Below are 16,980 nucleotides of genomic sequence, written 5' to 3' on the forward strand. Positions count from 1 at the left end.
AAATTACAACGTGTTGTCCTAGTTTGTTTAATGTGATTATATCTAACGTATTTTATATGATTACATAGAAGTATTATCATGTTTTGTATCTGAATAATTGACGTCTAAAAGTAATCTAAATACCTGGATTTGTAAAATATAAGGCAACGCTTTACTTTCACAACTATATCCTATTTTCAACTGATATTGATGTTTTCCAAATCTTTCTTGAATTTTTAAGAGGGGTTTGCAATATAATGTCCTGCTAAATGATGTCTTATACATATTTCTGTGTATAAATTTTTGTTAACCCTTTCCGCTATTGAATTTCGAAATTAATATGTATTTTGTCCGGAGCGGCGGCATCCGAGTGGAAAGGGTTCAAATTACTTGAGATTGAAGAGTTTATCTTTTCGAGAAGGATTAATATATAAGTTTATTTCTTGCTGAATTAAAGAGAACTGTATCTGTTGTAAGTTTTGCCTTGATTTAACCTGGTAATAAGGAATTTTTTTCATCTTTTAAAAAAAATCGTTAAAATGAACCTTAAATTGAAAGCAATGAAATATTGAGGTTGCAAATAACCCAACTTAAAACTAATTTTAATTATTTGACTAATGCAATTACTGTAATCAACTGTAGTATATCAATAAATCATCATTTGAAACAAAATATATAAATATCTAAGAATGTTCAAATGTAATTTTTACTGGATAAAATTTAAAAATTCGTTTTTCAATGAAAATTTCAATAATGAAATCGCTTGCAAATTTGGAAAGTTAAGTACTTCTTCAATAATATAACAATTAACTTTATATTCATACTCAATTACTTATTCGTAACTAGCACTAGTAAATAAAAGCATTGTTTTTAATTTAAACTTGTTTAATAAATAATATAACAATTATTATATGGAATTACATTGGAAGACGTTTATAATACAATCAATATTAACATTTGTCGTCTCATTTAATAAAATTATATTTTATTTGTGATAAATTCATGGCATTCGTCTGTGTTTTAAATAACTTTATATATAAAACTTTAGGAGCTATAAATTATTTACATGATTACATACATCGCAATATTATATTATTGATAATTTCTTTATGCCTTAACTTAAATTGCTATGTTATAAAGTCCAGCGAAGATAATTTATTCATTTTAAGCAAATTTGAGATTGGTTTTCAAAAATTACCAATAGAAATTAAATTTTATTTATCTGCTACTTGTGTTAATTTATATCAGCAGCAATCTTTAAATAATTCAATTGTCTCAAATTAGTAAATCATACTTTTTTGCTGAACTTCAACATTGTTGTCGATTAGGATAGCGAATTAAGTAACTATTAATGTAAGCGATTACAATAATAATTTTACAAAAAATTGCTTTGAAACTACTCCAACCTAATCGAAAACAATCTACTATACTGAGTTTAAAATGATTGCTTTTTAAATTAATATTTATAATCAATGGCATGAAAAGTTATTAAGAAGTTTTTCATATATATTATATCATTAAAATTTTATATATCTATTTTATATACAAATCAACTAATTTTTGTATCGAATGTAGAGGCCGAGCTCTCTACCATTCCTTATGAGTACATTTTAACAGAATCCTTAATTATATAATCTATGTGCACATGCATATGAACCATCAAGCATTCAGAATCAAAGCAAATACATAAATATACATTTAACATCTTAAACTATTTAAAATTGACTGAAACATTACGCATCTAACAAATATTACACTTTGTGGAATGAATTACGTTTTTGGCGATGTTATTAAAATCAATAGTATCGAATCGATTTTTGAAAAATAATAACTTATATTATTCATGATTCGATTTTACGTTAGTAAGTAGACTTTTATAAATATAACATTTCGAAATTCGTACTAAGGGAACTTAAGATTGCGTTTTCATTGGTAATCTAGCTGGGCATACAATAGCCTGAATACGTGCGTATTGATTCTTCGGTGTAGCTTTTGCCCGATATCGAACCCGGGTCCGTGTGGTGTCGGGGACAATGATGGTCTCGCGGGCATTGGCACAGGGTGCTACTGTTTACTTCTTCGAGGAATTCTTGCCTTTTGCGGACAGTGAATAGTCGGCAAGGCTCTTTACGTTGGCATCGTAATCTCTGGAATAGAAAAAATATTAATTAGTTAAATTATTTATTTTGATAAATATTGTTTAACACTGTCGCTTTTAGACTACAACTGCCTGACGACTTCGTACAAGTGTCTTTGTACAAGTGTCGCCTATAGACGACATTCAGAAGGTAATTGTTTCTTTAAGATTTTTTACTCCTATGGGCCGATTCTGTCGCTCAACGGAACGTTATGGCAAGGCCATGTTACGCTCCAATATCCATACATTATTCTACTGAATTATACTAAATAGTGTCAAAATGTCATGTATTTGCTGTACATTTAGGCCTTTTACACATAAACTGCAACGTCACTTCTATGTTATGAAGCTGGGCCAGAAAGACCCTGTTATCTATGATAGTTGTTTTGACATTTCTGTGGCTTCTAGGCTAGGTTTTCCATCCGCAACCCGAGTAAAACGCCTGACATCGTGGCTTTTGTCAATATTTAGTATGGGAAGTTTTTCATAAATGGCCTTGCCATAGCATTGGTCTGTCGTGCGGCAGAATCGGCTCATTAGTAAAATTATTGAGAATTCCGGTTACTGGTTACTAGTGGTTACTAGTTTTTCGAATATAGAGTCATGTCGGTCAAATATGTGTAACATAAAAATAGTGTTTTTCGAGGGATATTGGCAAATGTCTTTGATGCATTTAGTTTTCTTGATACATTTTTAATTAAATTATTTAATAAAGTTACCAAGGCCCATGTGAATTTTTTTTTTATATCATCGTGGCGATTAACGTGTTAAAAAATATCATTATTTTAAACCTTCTTTACATTTGAATAAAATACTGTTCAAAAATCCTTAAAAAATCGATCTCGTGATCAATGGACGTTTCCTTATGATAGGTCATATTTAATTTTTGAATAATTGTTTACATAATTATATTTAATTATTTTTAATTATTTTGATAATATATTTATAATTTTATTTTAAATGATTTAAAAAAAGTTAATTCCAATAATAACAAACCCTTGTAAATCAAATTCCAATGTCGCCATCTCCGCAATCTTATTGGAATCGTGTATAGAATAGTACGTGGTTTGAATTCCGACTAGATTCCAAGTGGAACTAGTAACTTATGAGATTTTCTCACAGATGGCTATGTGTTAACCTATTGCATATATATATATACATATATGGTGCTCTTACTCTATGGACCTGCCCTCGGACAGACAACCATTTATTATTATTATTATTTATTTCTTAAATTATTTTAATATATCGTGTCGAATGCTTGATATTGCGATATTTTTATAATCTTTTTCTAAGCAAGTATTTAAGAAACAACATATGATGTGATGTATAGTATAGTAGAAAATCGCATTAGAAATCGACACGGATCATTTATTTGTGCACTGCGGAAATCCGTTTAAGAATTTACACTATTATTATTTTTCTTCTTTCTATCTTTTCGAAAATGTTCATTTTAAGAAAATTCTAGTTTAACACTAATTGCGGGCGATCTTACTTGTTTAAATCTATCTCCAATTTAGAAGCATATTAACACCAACTAGTTTGCAAATCATGCGTATGCGTAATACTTTTCTTACCTCACTTATCATATTTTTGTTTTTTTTTTGTAAAAAAATAAATGCGAATATGAAAAATATTGTGTAATAAATTGTGAAATTATATATTTTGCTTAACACTCACACGTGTGACTAGCGTACACTCTTTATTTACTTCCTATGCAAAATATTACTATAGGCTCTAAATTAAATATCAAAGCTTCACTTACAATTAGTAATATTTATATTATCATATATTGATTACTATTAGTGTATATATATTACTTATATGTTTATTTATCTAAATACTTACACTTTGTGGCGAGCAGGCGAAGGAATATTGATAGCTCGTTTGGCCATTGGCCGTTTTGTACGCCTGCCTCTTGATGAGATAGGTGACCGCGTTGCGCGGACAATGACAGTGCACGACTTGTTCCGTTGCATTTGCTTCCGGTAACGTCGTCAGTGTCCATGTGGTGTCCCGGAAATATCTGCGAAAATCATTAACTGTTATTACATCGTTAGGAATACATACCGACGTACATTTTCCATAAATGAATAATACTTAGAAATCAATAACTAAGAAAGATTAACTGTGATTGACTAATATACTCGTCATGGAGAAGTGGCAGAATTGTGTGTATCTTTACTATATCTACTCTTGTTTATACGTCTTTTGCAGATGGATTCCGCGTAATTGTTGCATGATCCAAAGGGTTGCAGTGTATTGTTTTTTTCTTAAAAAATCAGGTAAAAAATAAATACAAGTGATATTTTACTATACCTATTCCTCCCCCCACGTGATATTCCGTATTTTTTTGTGAAACCCCCCCTCCGCCCTGAAACATCGCGTAAATAATGCAACCCCCCTCCGCCCCCAAGCTGGTATCGAGGGCATCAGAAATATGTAATAAGTCATTCGTATTAATATGCAATCTGCATTTTGTTTACATTAAAAATTACTTATGACGTTTATCATTTACAACATAATGCCTTCTCTGAACTCTATGTTATAGTAGCATCGTTCAAATAATATTGCTCAACCATAGCTGTAATAATATGGTGAAATATTTCAAAAACAGGTATTGGGCAATTATTCGATAGTATTTATCGAATATGAATTAATTATTAGTATCAGCAACCGATAACAAAAGTTGGCGCGGCGCCTACATTAACATTCCACAGCAGCTAATGCGTTGACATCAAATTGTTTTATATCGCATATGATTATTAGTGTATAAATTATGTCATAATTTTTATATAGAGATATTTTATATGCGAGAAGAAATAATTGGAAATAAGATACAGTTCATTTAACACAGCTTTACTTTCAACCTTTTTGATTCATATTAGACATACAATTAGGTAGCCGTTGATCACTTTAGTTTGTCATCAGGTTTGTCAACGTTTGGTATTTCTCACATTTGATATCCCTGCTATTTATTGCCATAATTTTTTTCGTTTTTGTTGCGTATTGAGTGTATATTAATATAATATTTAATCTAATTGAAAGATTTATTATAGTAGGGAAAACTGGCACTTTTCTTTTGATCAGAAATAATTTTGTTGATTTACCTACTGGCTGGGAGAAAAATAAATTAAAAAGTAATTTGAACATTTGTCTATGTGGATATGCTAAAGTCCTGTCCTTAAATACGATGGATTAGTCATAAAATCGAAAAGAGTCCCCAAGCCCAGGACGGTTGTGACAGACATAAAATTATGGTAAAAAACAATAGCTATAAAAACCAGAATGATTATTAACGATTTTCATTGTCAGAAATATGTAACAATCATTCAAACAAAGTTTATAAGTATAATATAACAATATATAACAAGACATAATTTTTTAGACAAAGTTTTTAATAGATCTTTGTGAAATCTTTTTTTCCTTGTATGAAATTTTAAGTTGTTTCCTTGAGTTAAGTTATCTACGCAAAAACTAATTACTGGTAATTAACTACTAATGTTCAACTTACAGCAAAATAACAAACAAAGTGATCTCTCTGTATACCGACAAAATTTGTCACAACCGAACCCAACCCACACTTTTGAAAACAACTCATCGTTAATACTGAACTAAATCATCAACGCTATTAAAATAGTATTAAAAGGAATCGAACAAACATAACTTCGACTTTTTAAAAGCAATGCGGTTTACAGCTTATGTTAATATAGAGAATTTGTTCGAAATAACATACTAGGTACCTTTTCTCCCTTTGGACCCTATCTCAAACTCAGTATAGTTCATCTGTTACGAGGACTATCACTAGTGTACCCTGGCACAACCGTACCCAGTTTCCACTACAAGCTAAGTATGCGAATACTTTGTTGGACATTTTCAAACGATTTCATTCTCTTCAATTATTTCTATTTACCTGCATTTTGGCAACCTCTTGATGGGCTCGCAAAGTTTATAGTGCCTCGTTTTATCTACGAGCGTATGTCCATCTTCGGCGTTTGCCGTACTGGGGCAGGGGGCTTCGCCGCCGTCGGGAGCCACGCAGCGGCACTGGCGCTCGACCCACGGCGCGCCGCTGTCGTACAGGTCGACTTTATTGCAGACGGCACGCGCTCGGCACTCGGGAAGATCTGCTTCCGAACGCTAAATAAACATATTGAAACGATTATTATCACATTAATTTATTCGTTATTGATTGAATTTTATATATGCTTATATAGTTTATATACTTTTTTCGTTTAAAACTGAAACAAACCGGATTGAAATTTCTTTGTCAAACTATCTTTACTTCTTACGATTACATACGTTAGTGGTTTTTCAATCAGAATATATTTGCATGTTGCATTAGTAATGCAATAATGGAATAATGCTTTATATAAGATTTTTGCTACACCTTTTCATTTCTAAAAAATATTCATTAATCTAATTTTTCATTCTTGTTAAAAATAAACTTCAATCGATATTCAAAGTATAGTAAGATATCACGTGTATTAAATTTTTACTTGAAAATCTAACATTTTCAAAAAAAATTACAAAAATTTACTATTTTTCTCGTAACTAAAAATACAAGTGATGTTTGGTTTGAGAAGTGGGGGTAATTTTGAATATCACCACGAGGGAGGAGTGGTCCAAAAATCCGTAAAAAATCGATTACGGTAACTTTTAGGGTTTATTACAAACATCGTATATAACTATATTTGAATTGTAATTTATGTAACTTTGAAATTCATCTCTAAGAGAATTATTTAAATCTAATCAATTATTATTTATTTTCATTTCTTCTTATTATTTTTCAAAGAATTTTGGATTTATTTCTTATTATTTCTAGAATAGGTATTTTTGTTTCACATTATAGAGTATTTGTGTAACAACACACTCATACTGCAAGTACTTAATTTTTAAACTTATAATTAGTATGAAAAATCAAGAACTTATTGACTGACAATTTTCATCTTCATTCGTAATAATGAAATCAAATAACTTTTTTTGGGAAAAATCATCAAATCATTGAGACTTCTAGAGCTTTTTACAAATTCGTACAACTTTCATATTTGATTTCAATGTATATATGATATACAGAACCTAAACCTTGCTATCCATGTAATTTGATGATTTCATGAAATTATTACTAAGAAAGCCATTTAAGGTTAAATAATTTATTATTTATTTATTTATAAATACTTTTCAGTGAGTATATTTATTCAACCTGATTTTTAGAGTACTTTTTCACATAATTTAAATCATTTGTTTAACAACACTCTCATTCTACAAATAGTTAATTTTTTACTTAGTATAAAAAACTCTAAAATTAATTGACTGCCTCTGCTTTAAAGTCTTAGTCCAATTCTAATAACCTGCCAGCTACCTGAATCTCCGAAGGGTATACAATTAATCACTATACACAAAACAGTCAGAACCAGCTATTATAAAATTGTTATAATTTTTAATTATACATTGTACCTGGTACGTGTTCACATATAAAAAATATTAAAGTAAAAATATCGTTTTGAGATAGCCTCGTTGATTATCCTGAAGCCATTAGTTTCAGACGTTAATAATTTACTGTTTTTGTTAGGTTGTTACTGTTATTTTCGTTTAGGTTTTTTATATTTAATAATTTCGTTTTAAATTTCTTGCCAGATATTATTCTTAATTTGAACATAGATAAAGGATACATCATTTAAATTTATATCTCCAATAACATATTTTTTAATTATCAAAGAATTTTACGCTTTTAATTTTAGTACAATTTCAGTTTATGAGAAATTAATTTAATTTTATGATTTTTTCGTGAGATGTCGAAGACAAAGACTTTTATCATAAAATCATAAATTTTTAAAAAAAGATAAAGAAATTAAAAAAAAAATCATGAAATATTCAACGCTAATTTTTATGTGGACGTGCTTGTCATTGATGATATTTCCTATATATGTTCGCAAAAAAGACTAATATCAAAATCATTACTACCTAGAAGCAAAACATCAATTCAGTGTTTTTTTGCTTTAAAAAACATGGCAAATACAGTAGTCTCAATCAATTTCGATCGGAAGTCATATATTATATATATTTAAACCCGAAATCATCATTTGATAGCTACATTGTATATTATAAATTGCTGGGAGGCTTGATTATGGCTGCCAAGCCAAGGTACGTGATTTAATATCCGTGGGTCAGCAACGTGAATAATAATATAGCCAATCTGTTTTCAAAAATCTATCAGAGTGTCTTAAAGCAATTTATGATGAACACAACAGTTGCGGATTTTTTTTTATAAATTATTTTTAAATCGCACTCATTCATCATAAATACACTTAAGTTGTAAACTCCACGGTATGGCCTATATGTTTTGTTTTTTATTTCTCCCGTGCAGTCTGTTCGTCTCGCTGGTTCCACATTCGAATATCTTGGTAACATATAATTAAACGGATCCCTTCTCAGATCTGATTTCTTCTTGTTGTTATACGCTATATCTTTTTTTCTTTGTTCGGAGAACCATCAGACTGGGGTACGGTAATTCTTGGTAAACGCTTCCTGTCTGATTGCGAGCCGCGATCCATTATATTCCTTGTAACCCCATTTGATCATTTTTAAATATCGTTTAATTCCAACCAGATAGAACCATCTTGGATGAAGTTGAACGATTTATTTTTAATTATGCACATTATGAGTAAATTGAGAAATTTCCAATCTCATTACTGAGGAGGTACGTGTGTAAAACGCCTGTCGCATAAAAAATGCATAACTTTATGGCAGTTTGTTACTACCAACCAATATCAATATGAACCAGTAATATAGAATAACAATTTTATTTTGTCGGACAATTAGCCCTATAATCTGAAGTGAAAATCGTCTTTTATAGGTACTGCTACATCACACACGCTAACACTATTAGATATTTATTATTTATATATATAGTCACACACAAAAAGAGTTGTCGACTGCTGGTATACTACCACAAGCGAAATACTAGGTATCAGATAAAACTGATTGCTGCTAAGAAACTGTGGAAACGTTGAAATAATTGTTTTCACTCTTAATTTATTTAGAATAATTTTTATTTTCGTTGTTGTCCTTTCTAGATCATCATCCTTACTCTTAACTTCATTTATCTCATCTATTTCGTCTACAGGATTCAAACTAGGCATCAGCGATTAGTTATTCCAATTTTCTCGTAGCAAAGTGCTCCTCGATTTTGTCCCAATGATCAACTTACCTCACATAGTTATCTCACTTTTATTTCTTTTGCTCAAAGTACTTTTATCATTATGTGCTCAACTAGAAGAGAAAGTGATCAGCTGCCTTACATAAATTAATATAGGCGAAGTATGGTTTTTTCACAAGTGCTTGTACGGTTTTTGAGACCGCGGAGGCAAAACCAGGGGCGCCCACTAACCGACCCGCGCAAACGCACCTACTCGGTCGTACAAACCGAGAAAGTATTAAATTTTATTATGAGGACGAGACTAAAATTAGAGATTGAATGAAATCAAATCAAATGTTCGGTTGCATAAATATAAACATGTCTGAGATTCTTAAGCTTTCTCGAAGTTGAACATATCTTGGTAATTAGAATAAGGCTTACATTGGTTGGCTTATTTCCAGCAGATGATAAACTATGCACATGTAATGATTTTTAGTAGCTAGTATTTAGTCATTTAAAAATACAGTCCTTGTAGAGCAATAAATGTAGAGCATAATGATAGGAATAATATTGTCCAATTATGGTGGAGGTATATGATAATTTAGGTGTAATTCCATAGATGTAATATCTCGTTCTCTTGGTAAACCCAGGTTTGGAAGCTGATCTTTTAATGTTAGTACCTAAGTGCTAATCAAACACTAAATTTTAAGATTGACAATTTTGTTGACGAAGCAAGACAACTCAAATATGTTTAGTCATCATAAAAGGTATCAATATCAATAATCCTAAATTTCTTCATACAATTTTTATTATTTGTAATTGGTACTATTTTTGGTTTTTTAAGTATTTATTGCCAGGAATCATGAATTTGTCCATACGATTTAAAAAATGAGTGTATATAGCTAAGCTGAAGAGATTTTTTGAAAAAAAATTATGATGGCAGTTTTTATCACGTTTCTTACAAATTCATTGTATGGTAAAACTACATGTGGTGACCCGGTTATATTGTCCAAAATGAACACTTGCATTATAACTGGCTTGTTTTCCAACATATACCAGATGACTTTAACTCTATATAGGATTACTTTTTTCCATAATTATTCTTTAAAAATTTCTCGCTACTCAACTTCTCAAATGATCAATTTCTAATTAGAAAACTTCATCGTTGCATAAAACGATTGAATTGCGCAATTCCCATTGTGGAACATGTGTGTCGCAGACGTATCAATGAATGAGTTCGATGAATTAATTTTACTATCACTAATATATTCGCAACGATTCAAATACAATTTACAATATTCCTTGCGTAAAAAAGTTACGAGATTGTTTGGTCACGTAGGCATCACACCTACATGTCGCTGACTTATACGTGCATAAACGATTGTAAAAAATCAGTTTGTTTACGTACTTACAGAAGAAGGGAACATGTTTATTATAATATTATTCAGCAAACGTCTTGTACCAGAGACAGTAATAATGACCTACACTTGTTGAATATCTCTTGTGTACTCGTGTTATGCTGCCCGAAGTATCAAATGATATGTACAGCTGCGTTGTTTATATATGTAATGACTGCCAACGTTAAATAGCTTATAGCAGCAAAATGAAAACGCGGCACAGAATTGAGAATTTGATTAGTTTGTGATTTAATTGCAATAATTTGTAACAGTCACAACAATTTTAGCAGCCATAAATCTTAGTACTTACGATAAATCACTTAATGTTAGCCTGATTAAAGACAAGTGGGGCGATAGTCATATGCTAGTACCTATAACATTTTTTTTTTATTTTTAATATATTTATGATATAAAGACAAAGATGCCAAATTATCATATCGTCCAAACAATTTGAATTTTCTTCGAGATGGCAACCTAGTGGTTCATTATTCTTTTTTTTGGTATCCTCTATAATAGATAAGTGTATCTAATACTGCGAACAAGTGTTTGTAGCGATACCCGCAAAAGGCCATTTTCACTTGAGATTATATTTGAGATCTATAACCTCAAGTTAGAAATTTAATTTGGCCGAAATTAATATCAAACTTTAGATTAGTTTGTGCTAGGCCACGTTCTTGCTGCTTTTGACTCGATTGGTTTACAAACGAAATTGGAAAGAAAATTGTTCGTGAACCTAAAATTATCATATTATTCATATTATTTATAAAATATTAGTTTAAAACAGTGTTTAAATTAGCACATAATTTTGGAATATTGATTTTATATTATCCAATATACATTTGCATAAATCTTCACATTAACCTGTTTGAAATAACCATGTCGGTACGCGCGTGGGTTTATTCAATGGCATGGATTTTATGAATTATTATGCGATACCAAATATTTACATATACGCCATATTTAGATAAAATAACTAGGCGCTATTTACAAATACGGCGAATATTTTCAGCTGATTGTGAATATCGCAATAATTCGCTGGAATCTTTAATTAGATATGGATTGCATAAATGTTTGTACTTATTTTTCTTGAACATTGATCAGAACTATGTGTTCTAGGAACTGTGTTTGCTGTCGTACATACTAGTTTAGTAATTTTTTGAAATTGCTACCCAGTGGTCAACCACTCTCGTTTTTTATGTATAGACTGTATATTTTAGATATGCGTATCTGATAATCCTAGCTTATATATGTATCAGCAACACCCATAAAAGCTGATTTTCACTTCCGATTATTTTTCTGATCTATCACGTTAAGAGGCAAGTTGATAGCATACTGCTTCATATCGAGCTGACCAAGTTCGCGAGCACTGGACTAGTTTGTGCTTTTTAATGGTTATTAACCATTATTTTGCAAAGAGCTACTTTTTCTAAATTAATGCAAGATTTGCGGAGACTGTTTCATCCTTTGTATTCATTTGTACACATAAACTGCATCGTCAGTCATATGTTATTGACCTGAGTCAGAAAGACCTTGTTATCAACAGCGTTTTTTGACATTTGTGCCGTTTCTAGGTTATGTTCTATCCGGCAACCTGAGAAAATCGCCTTACTGCACAGCAACCACCAATGTTTAAAAGCAAATTGTATGGAAAGTTCTTCATAACATAGCCTTGCCAGAACATTAGTCTGTCCTGCGGCCCTTTGTCATCGGTGTCATCATATAAAGTTTCATCAGAATTTTTACGATTTTCTCGAACAAATACGAAATATGAACCCGGACGATTACCAGAAATTAATCAACATTCAGTTCAGGTTTTGTTGGGTTGACGAAACTTTTACACTTTTCCGTTGTTTCTACAGAAACGGCTTGGATAATCGTTCAGCAAAACTAATTAGCACGAGTCTTTACCGAGTTTTATCACTTTTGAAGAACCATTGTCGAAAGGTCAAGTTTTGGCTTACATCTACATACACATCATACTTTCTTCAATTTCGGTGTCAAACGATTCAGAATGACTTGAAACGTAGAGAAAACGTGAAATTAGCCATTTGGATTTTCTGATAAAAATATAAATTTTTTTCGGGGTGGTGAAAAAAATAAAACACTGATACTGTAAAATGTTAAAAATGCCATCCGCAAATGTTAAAATGCCTAACTGCAATGGCGTCTAATTTTCACTATCAACTAGTGTTTGATTTTCCATTATTTTTTGGTCCATTCAACAACAAGTTGTTAGCAAATTGAAGTTTCGACATATCCATTATGTTATGTCTCTCGGTTGTATTGGCTCTAAGAGAGAAACGGGTTCGCTTCCTCCCGCGGCGGACGCGGATGGCACATTTCTGGAGATAACCACCTTATGACGTCACATCCTGCGCGTGAAGAGCGGGAACATTGCGTGCGGAAGGTTTTCAACAATAACCAAAGTCAGTGGTGAAAAAAGGATGAGGCATCCAATAAAAAACCCGAGTTGTAATAATTAGAGCAAACACAATGGCGCGTGTGGGGCTGTTCGATGTTCAAATATTTGCGATGGTCAAATATTGCATACTTTTCCTTTTACGATTAATTATGGAAAAGAACGTGCTTCTCCTTGATAAAAGATGATTTACGTTTTCACTTAACGTGTTTTAGATTATTTTGGCTTTGTGTGTGCTGATAAGATTATGACATAAAAGTAAAATAAACTACAATTTTATAAGAAAAAGAGACTCTTTCAAGTCCTAATATGGTACTTCTTCAGTGGAACACATATAATGTTTGAAAAAAAAAATTTATAACTATTAATTAACGGCCACGTTAGATAAAAAATAGAGCACTTAGAAAAAAATGATCAAAAAATAATATAAAAATTGGGTCCAATCTGACCAAATTTGGTGAAAAAATGAATGTTTTTTATACTTTTCCTTATTAATATAATTTACCTTTTCCTTATTAATTTTATTTAATATGATTTACATTTTTACTTGATGTGTTCTTATTATTAATTATTTGTGAGAGTAGCTAAGATTATGAATGAAATGGCTTTTCTAAATTTGATTTTTTCTCGGTGTGTAAAATACTTTTGTTCGGACGTCTTTTCGTTTTATTATATTGGCTATGAAGGTGATAAACTTCAGGGCATTAAGCTTTACACGGAATGGTTGCTACCCCTGGTAGAGAGGATAGCGGAGTGTTTTAATTGAACTAGTGGTTTACTTCAAAAAGTAAAGTCCGCTTAACAACATGTAAATAACCAATAAATATATCTTATTTCATTATAACTTAGTCACAAATCAGTGATTGTATTTAGAACTGCAACAAATACAGAATATACAAACAAATCAGTGTTTAATACAGTCCACAGCTAAAAGGGTTATATTATAACCCAACAACCTGAATTATCGAAGGAGAGTTTTAATAAATTCTATAACTACGTACCACAAAGTACAATTTCATTAACGGTCATGTTAATAAAAAAAACAGAGTATAATAAAAAATTAATATAAAAATGTCCTCCGTCTGTAGAACCAGCCAAAAGTTTATGAAAGTATGAATTATTTTTGGGCTTTCCAAACAATTTAAACGACTTAAGTTTCTTATAAATGGCAACCCGTACGGTCGTCCCATCTCTATGTGATGAAATTAATATTACAATTTCTGTAATACTGATGAATTTATATTGATGCAGAAATGCCGGGCGAGGGTAGTTTTTCCTTGGAAACTTATTGCTATCTATATTTTCTTTCTTGACATTAGGCAGTCTGCGACTTGAACTTACGATTGAAATTTCATAGATCTAACCACTAATCTTTAGATCAAATTAGAAATAATATCAATTGCCTTAATTTGCTTTTCTTTGAAAATTTCTAACGCCAGTACTCCCACTTAGAAGTTAATACTAACAATTCATAATTGATCATCATAATGTTTTCTCCGAATATGTGGCCCATGAAAAATGCTGCATTACATTTTTTGGCAAGTATTCCATCCTTCAAAAGTCTGCGCCACCTGTAAACGCATTCGCGTGTCGCTTTTTGCAAGTTTTGTACCTGTACATCATTAATCTAAAAAGTTGTTAGAATGACAGCAAGTTGCTTACAAAGAAGAACACAATCAAGGCGAATGTGTTTATTTTTACTTGAACGAACTTCTGCGAAATTATAATAATTATACTGTTAAACTTGTTTTTTACTTATGTTACTACATATAATTACATGAAATATGTAAGTGTTCACTTGAATTGACGGGGAAAATATTTCTTATGATATAGTAAATAAACATTTGTAATGGTGAGATAGAGGACAATGATGATCCATTATATTTTAAATTAATTGAAATATCTGACGTTGTATTTAAAACAGATTTTTTAATTATTATTCATTCAAGACTATATTTGTAAGTCATTATTGCGTTTTTAAATATTTGTAGTATACGCAAATTTTCTATGTAAAATGGTAGTCGTCCATCAATCTTAACTCATAATAATAAATTTTAAATTTAAACTTGTCATGTAACATCTTTTCTTATTATTTCGAACAGAAATCAAAACTTGAGAGTCCTTTATAAAAGCTGTTGTGCTAATTTTAACTGAGTACTAGAAGGTTCTACAGATGGCAACCCAAACAATTGTTCTATCTCTGTGTTTTGAATTATTATTACAATTTCTGTAATAAGGCGAATATTTATTGATGCAGCACTGCCGTTTTAGAGCTTCGTTCAACCAATTGGGAAAATCGTTGTCAATCATTGTTCCTGAAGCCTTCTAGTCTACGTCCAGTCTGATTTTTTTTTTGACTTTTTTTCATAGCAAGCTATACAAAGTACATTCAGCTACATTTGTTACAGTTATATATTATTTATCTGCGTGAGAAGGATCGCTATCCTGCGATAGCGCCTTCATAGAAGTTATGTTATATTTTGTAGTAAATCATTGCAGATTTTTTTTTGAGACCCTTTGGTGGTAAAAGCTTGAGCAGATCTAACGCTAATACGTTTGGATGACGACTTAGACGAGCTTTGTATCTGGTGCAGTAAAAACGAATTTCTTTTTCTATAGTTCGAATTCTGAGATCTTGATGTATCAACCAATTGGGAACGTATTTTGGAGCGTTCACGATTTTTTTCAAAATTTTATATTGGAACATTTGCATAATAGTTATGTTAGATTTACTGGCCGCACCCCATAGTTGTAGGCCGTAGGACCATATTGGTTTAATAATTGTCTTGTATATTAGGAGTCTGATATGATGTCCAATAGAAGTTTTCATAATTTGCTTATGCAACATCGTTTTCTTTATTATTTTGAACAGCAATCAGAACTTAAAAAACCTAAAAATTGTTGTACTAAATTTGACTTAGTACTAGTAGCTTCTTCAGATGGCAATTCAAACAGTTGTTCTATTTCTGTGTGATGAATTATTATTACAATTTATGTATTATGGCATTTATTTATTGATGCAGCAATGCCGTATCAGGGCTATTTTCACTTGGAAACATATTACTATCTATATTTCCAAGTGAAAATCGTTGTCACTACTGCATACAACCTCTGATCCAGGTCCAGTCTCTTATGGCACCTAATAGAAGTTTTCATAATTTTCTTGATATTTCACTATTTCAATAGGGCTTTAAACTTCAATTCTGAGTTCACAAAAGAATTGCCTTTTCCTAGTTAATACGCGGCCTGTATAGATGATTCCATTAATACGAAATTAGCAATCTTATCAGCATGCACGGTTTATTCATTCCGTTGATTCCATACGCACGCAGCTGTTGGATCGAAAGCGTGTAGTGTGCGCGGTCCGCGGACATCGGTCCGTCGAGGCATGAATGAAACAATTCATAAAAAGACACTCGGCTCGGCTAAAGAGAGAGTTGATGTTTAGGATAATCACTAATGATGCGTTGCAAACTAGAGCAAGTCATCTTTTCCTAGTACACGAGTTAGGAACGTATTTTTAAAGCACTTCCAGTGGGGTCTCGGGAAAACAGACTTTTTACATTTAAATTTATGATTTTTATTTGTTTAGAAAATTAAAGTTAATAAATTTCAAAAATTTTAGTTTACTATTAAAAATCTTTGCAATTTCATTGTAATGTAGTTTCAAGTACTATATTTTGCACGAATCATAAAATTGTAATAAGTAAAATACTTCTCCAGTCACTTCCATCCAAAATTATTCTATTGTTGATGTAACCAGGGCCTGAATGCGAAAAATGCTTTAGGGGGTGCCAAAATACATAGTTTTTTATTAATATAACCGCTCCTGGATATAACCGTTTTAGATTGTAAAGTTTATTTGCCCGTGAATAAGTGGCTAGGGCTATGGTATTATGAGCTAATTGAA

At 31.2% G+C, this 16,980-nt stretch overlaps 1 protein-coding gene across 1 annotated transcript in view; it reads right to left on the reverse strand.

Moving 5' to 3' along the window:
* Positions 1 to 1,916: 1,916 nt before the first annotated feature.
* LOC113368410 (protein giant-lens-like) overlaps positions 1,917 to 16,980 on the reverse strand; it is a 104,062-nt gene continuing 88,998 nt past the window's right edge. The window contains exons 2-4 of the mRNA XM_026609953.1: positions 6,030 to 6,256; positions 3,965 to 4,142; positions 1,917 to 2,126 (exon numbers count right to left, since the gene is read on the reverse strand). Coding sequence (XP_026465738.1) covers positions 1,917 to 2,126; positions 3,965 to 4,142; positions 6,030 to 6,256 — 615 coding nt within the window. The remainder of the gene's footprint in view (positions 2,127 to 3,964; positions 4,143 to 6,029; positions 6,257 to 16,980) is intronic.

Source organism: Ctenocephalides felis, unplaced genomic scaffold, assembly GCF_003426905.1.
Source record: "Ctenocephalides felis isolate EL2017-DRISC unplaced genomic scaffold, ASM342690v1 CF-g0.4_SCAFFOLD_01170, whole genome shotgun sequence".
Taxonomy (NCBI): Eukaryota; Metazoa; Arthropoda; class Insecta; order Siphonaptera; family Pulicidae; genus Ctenocephalides; species Ctenocephalides felis.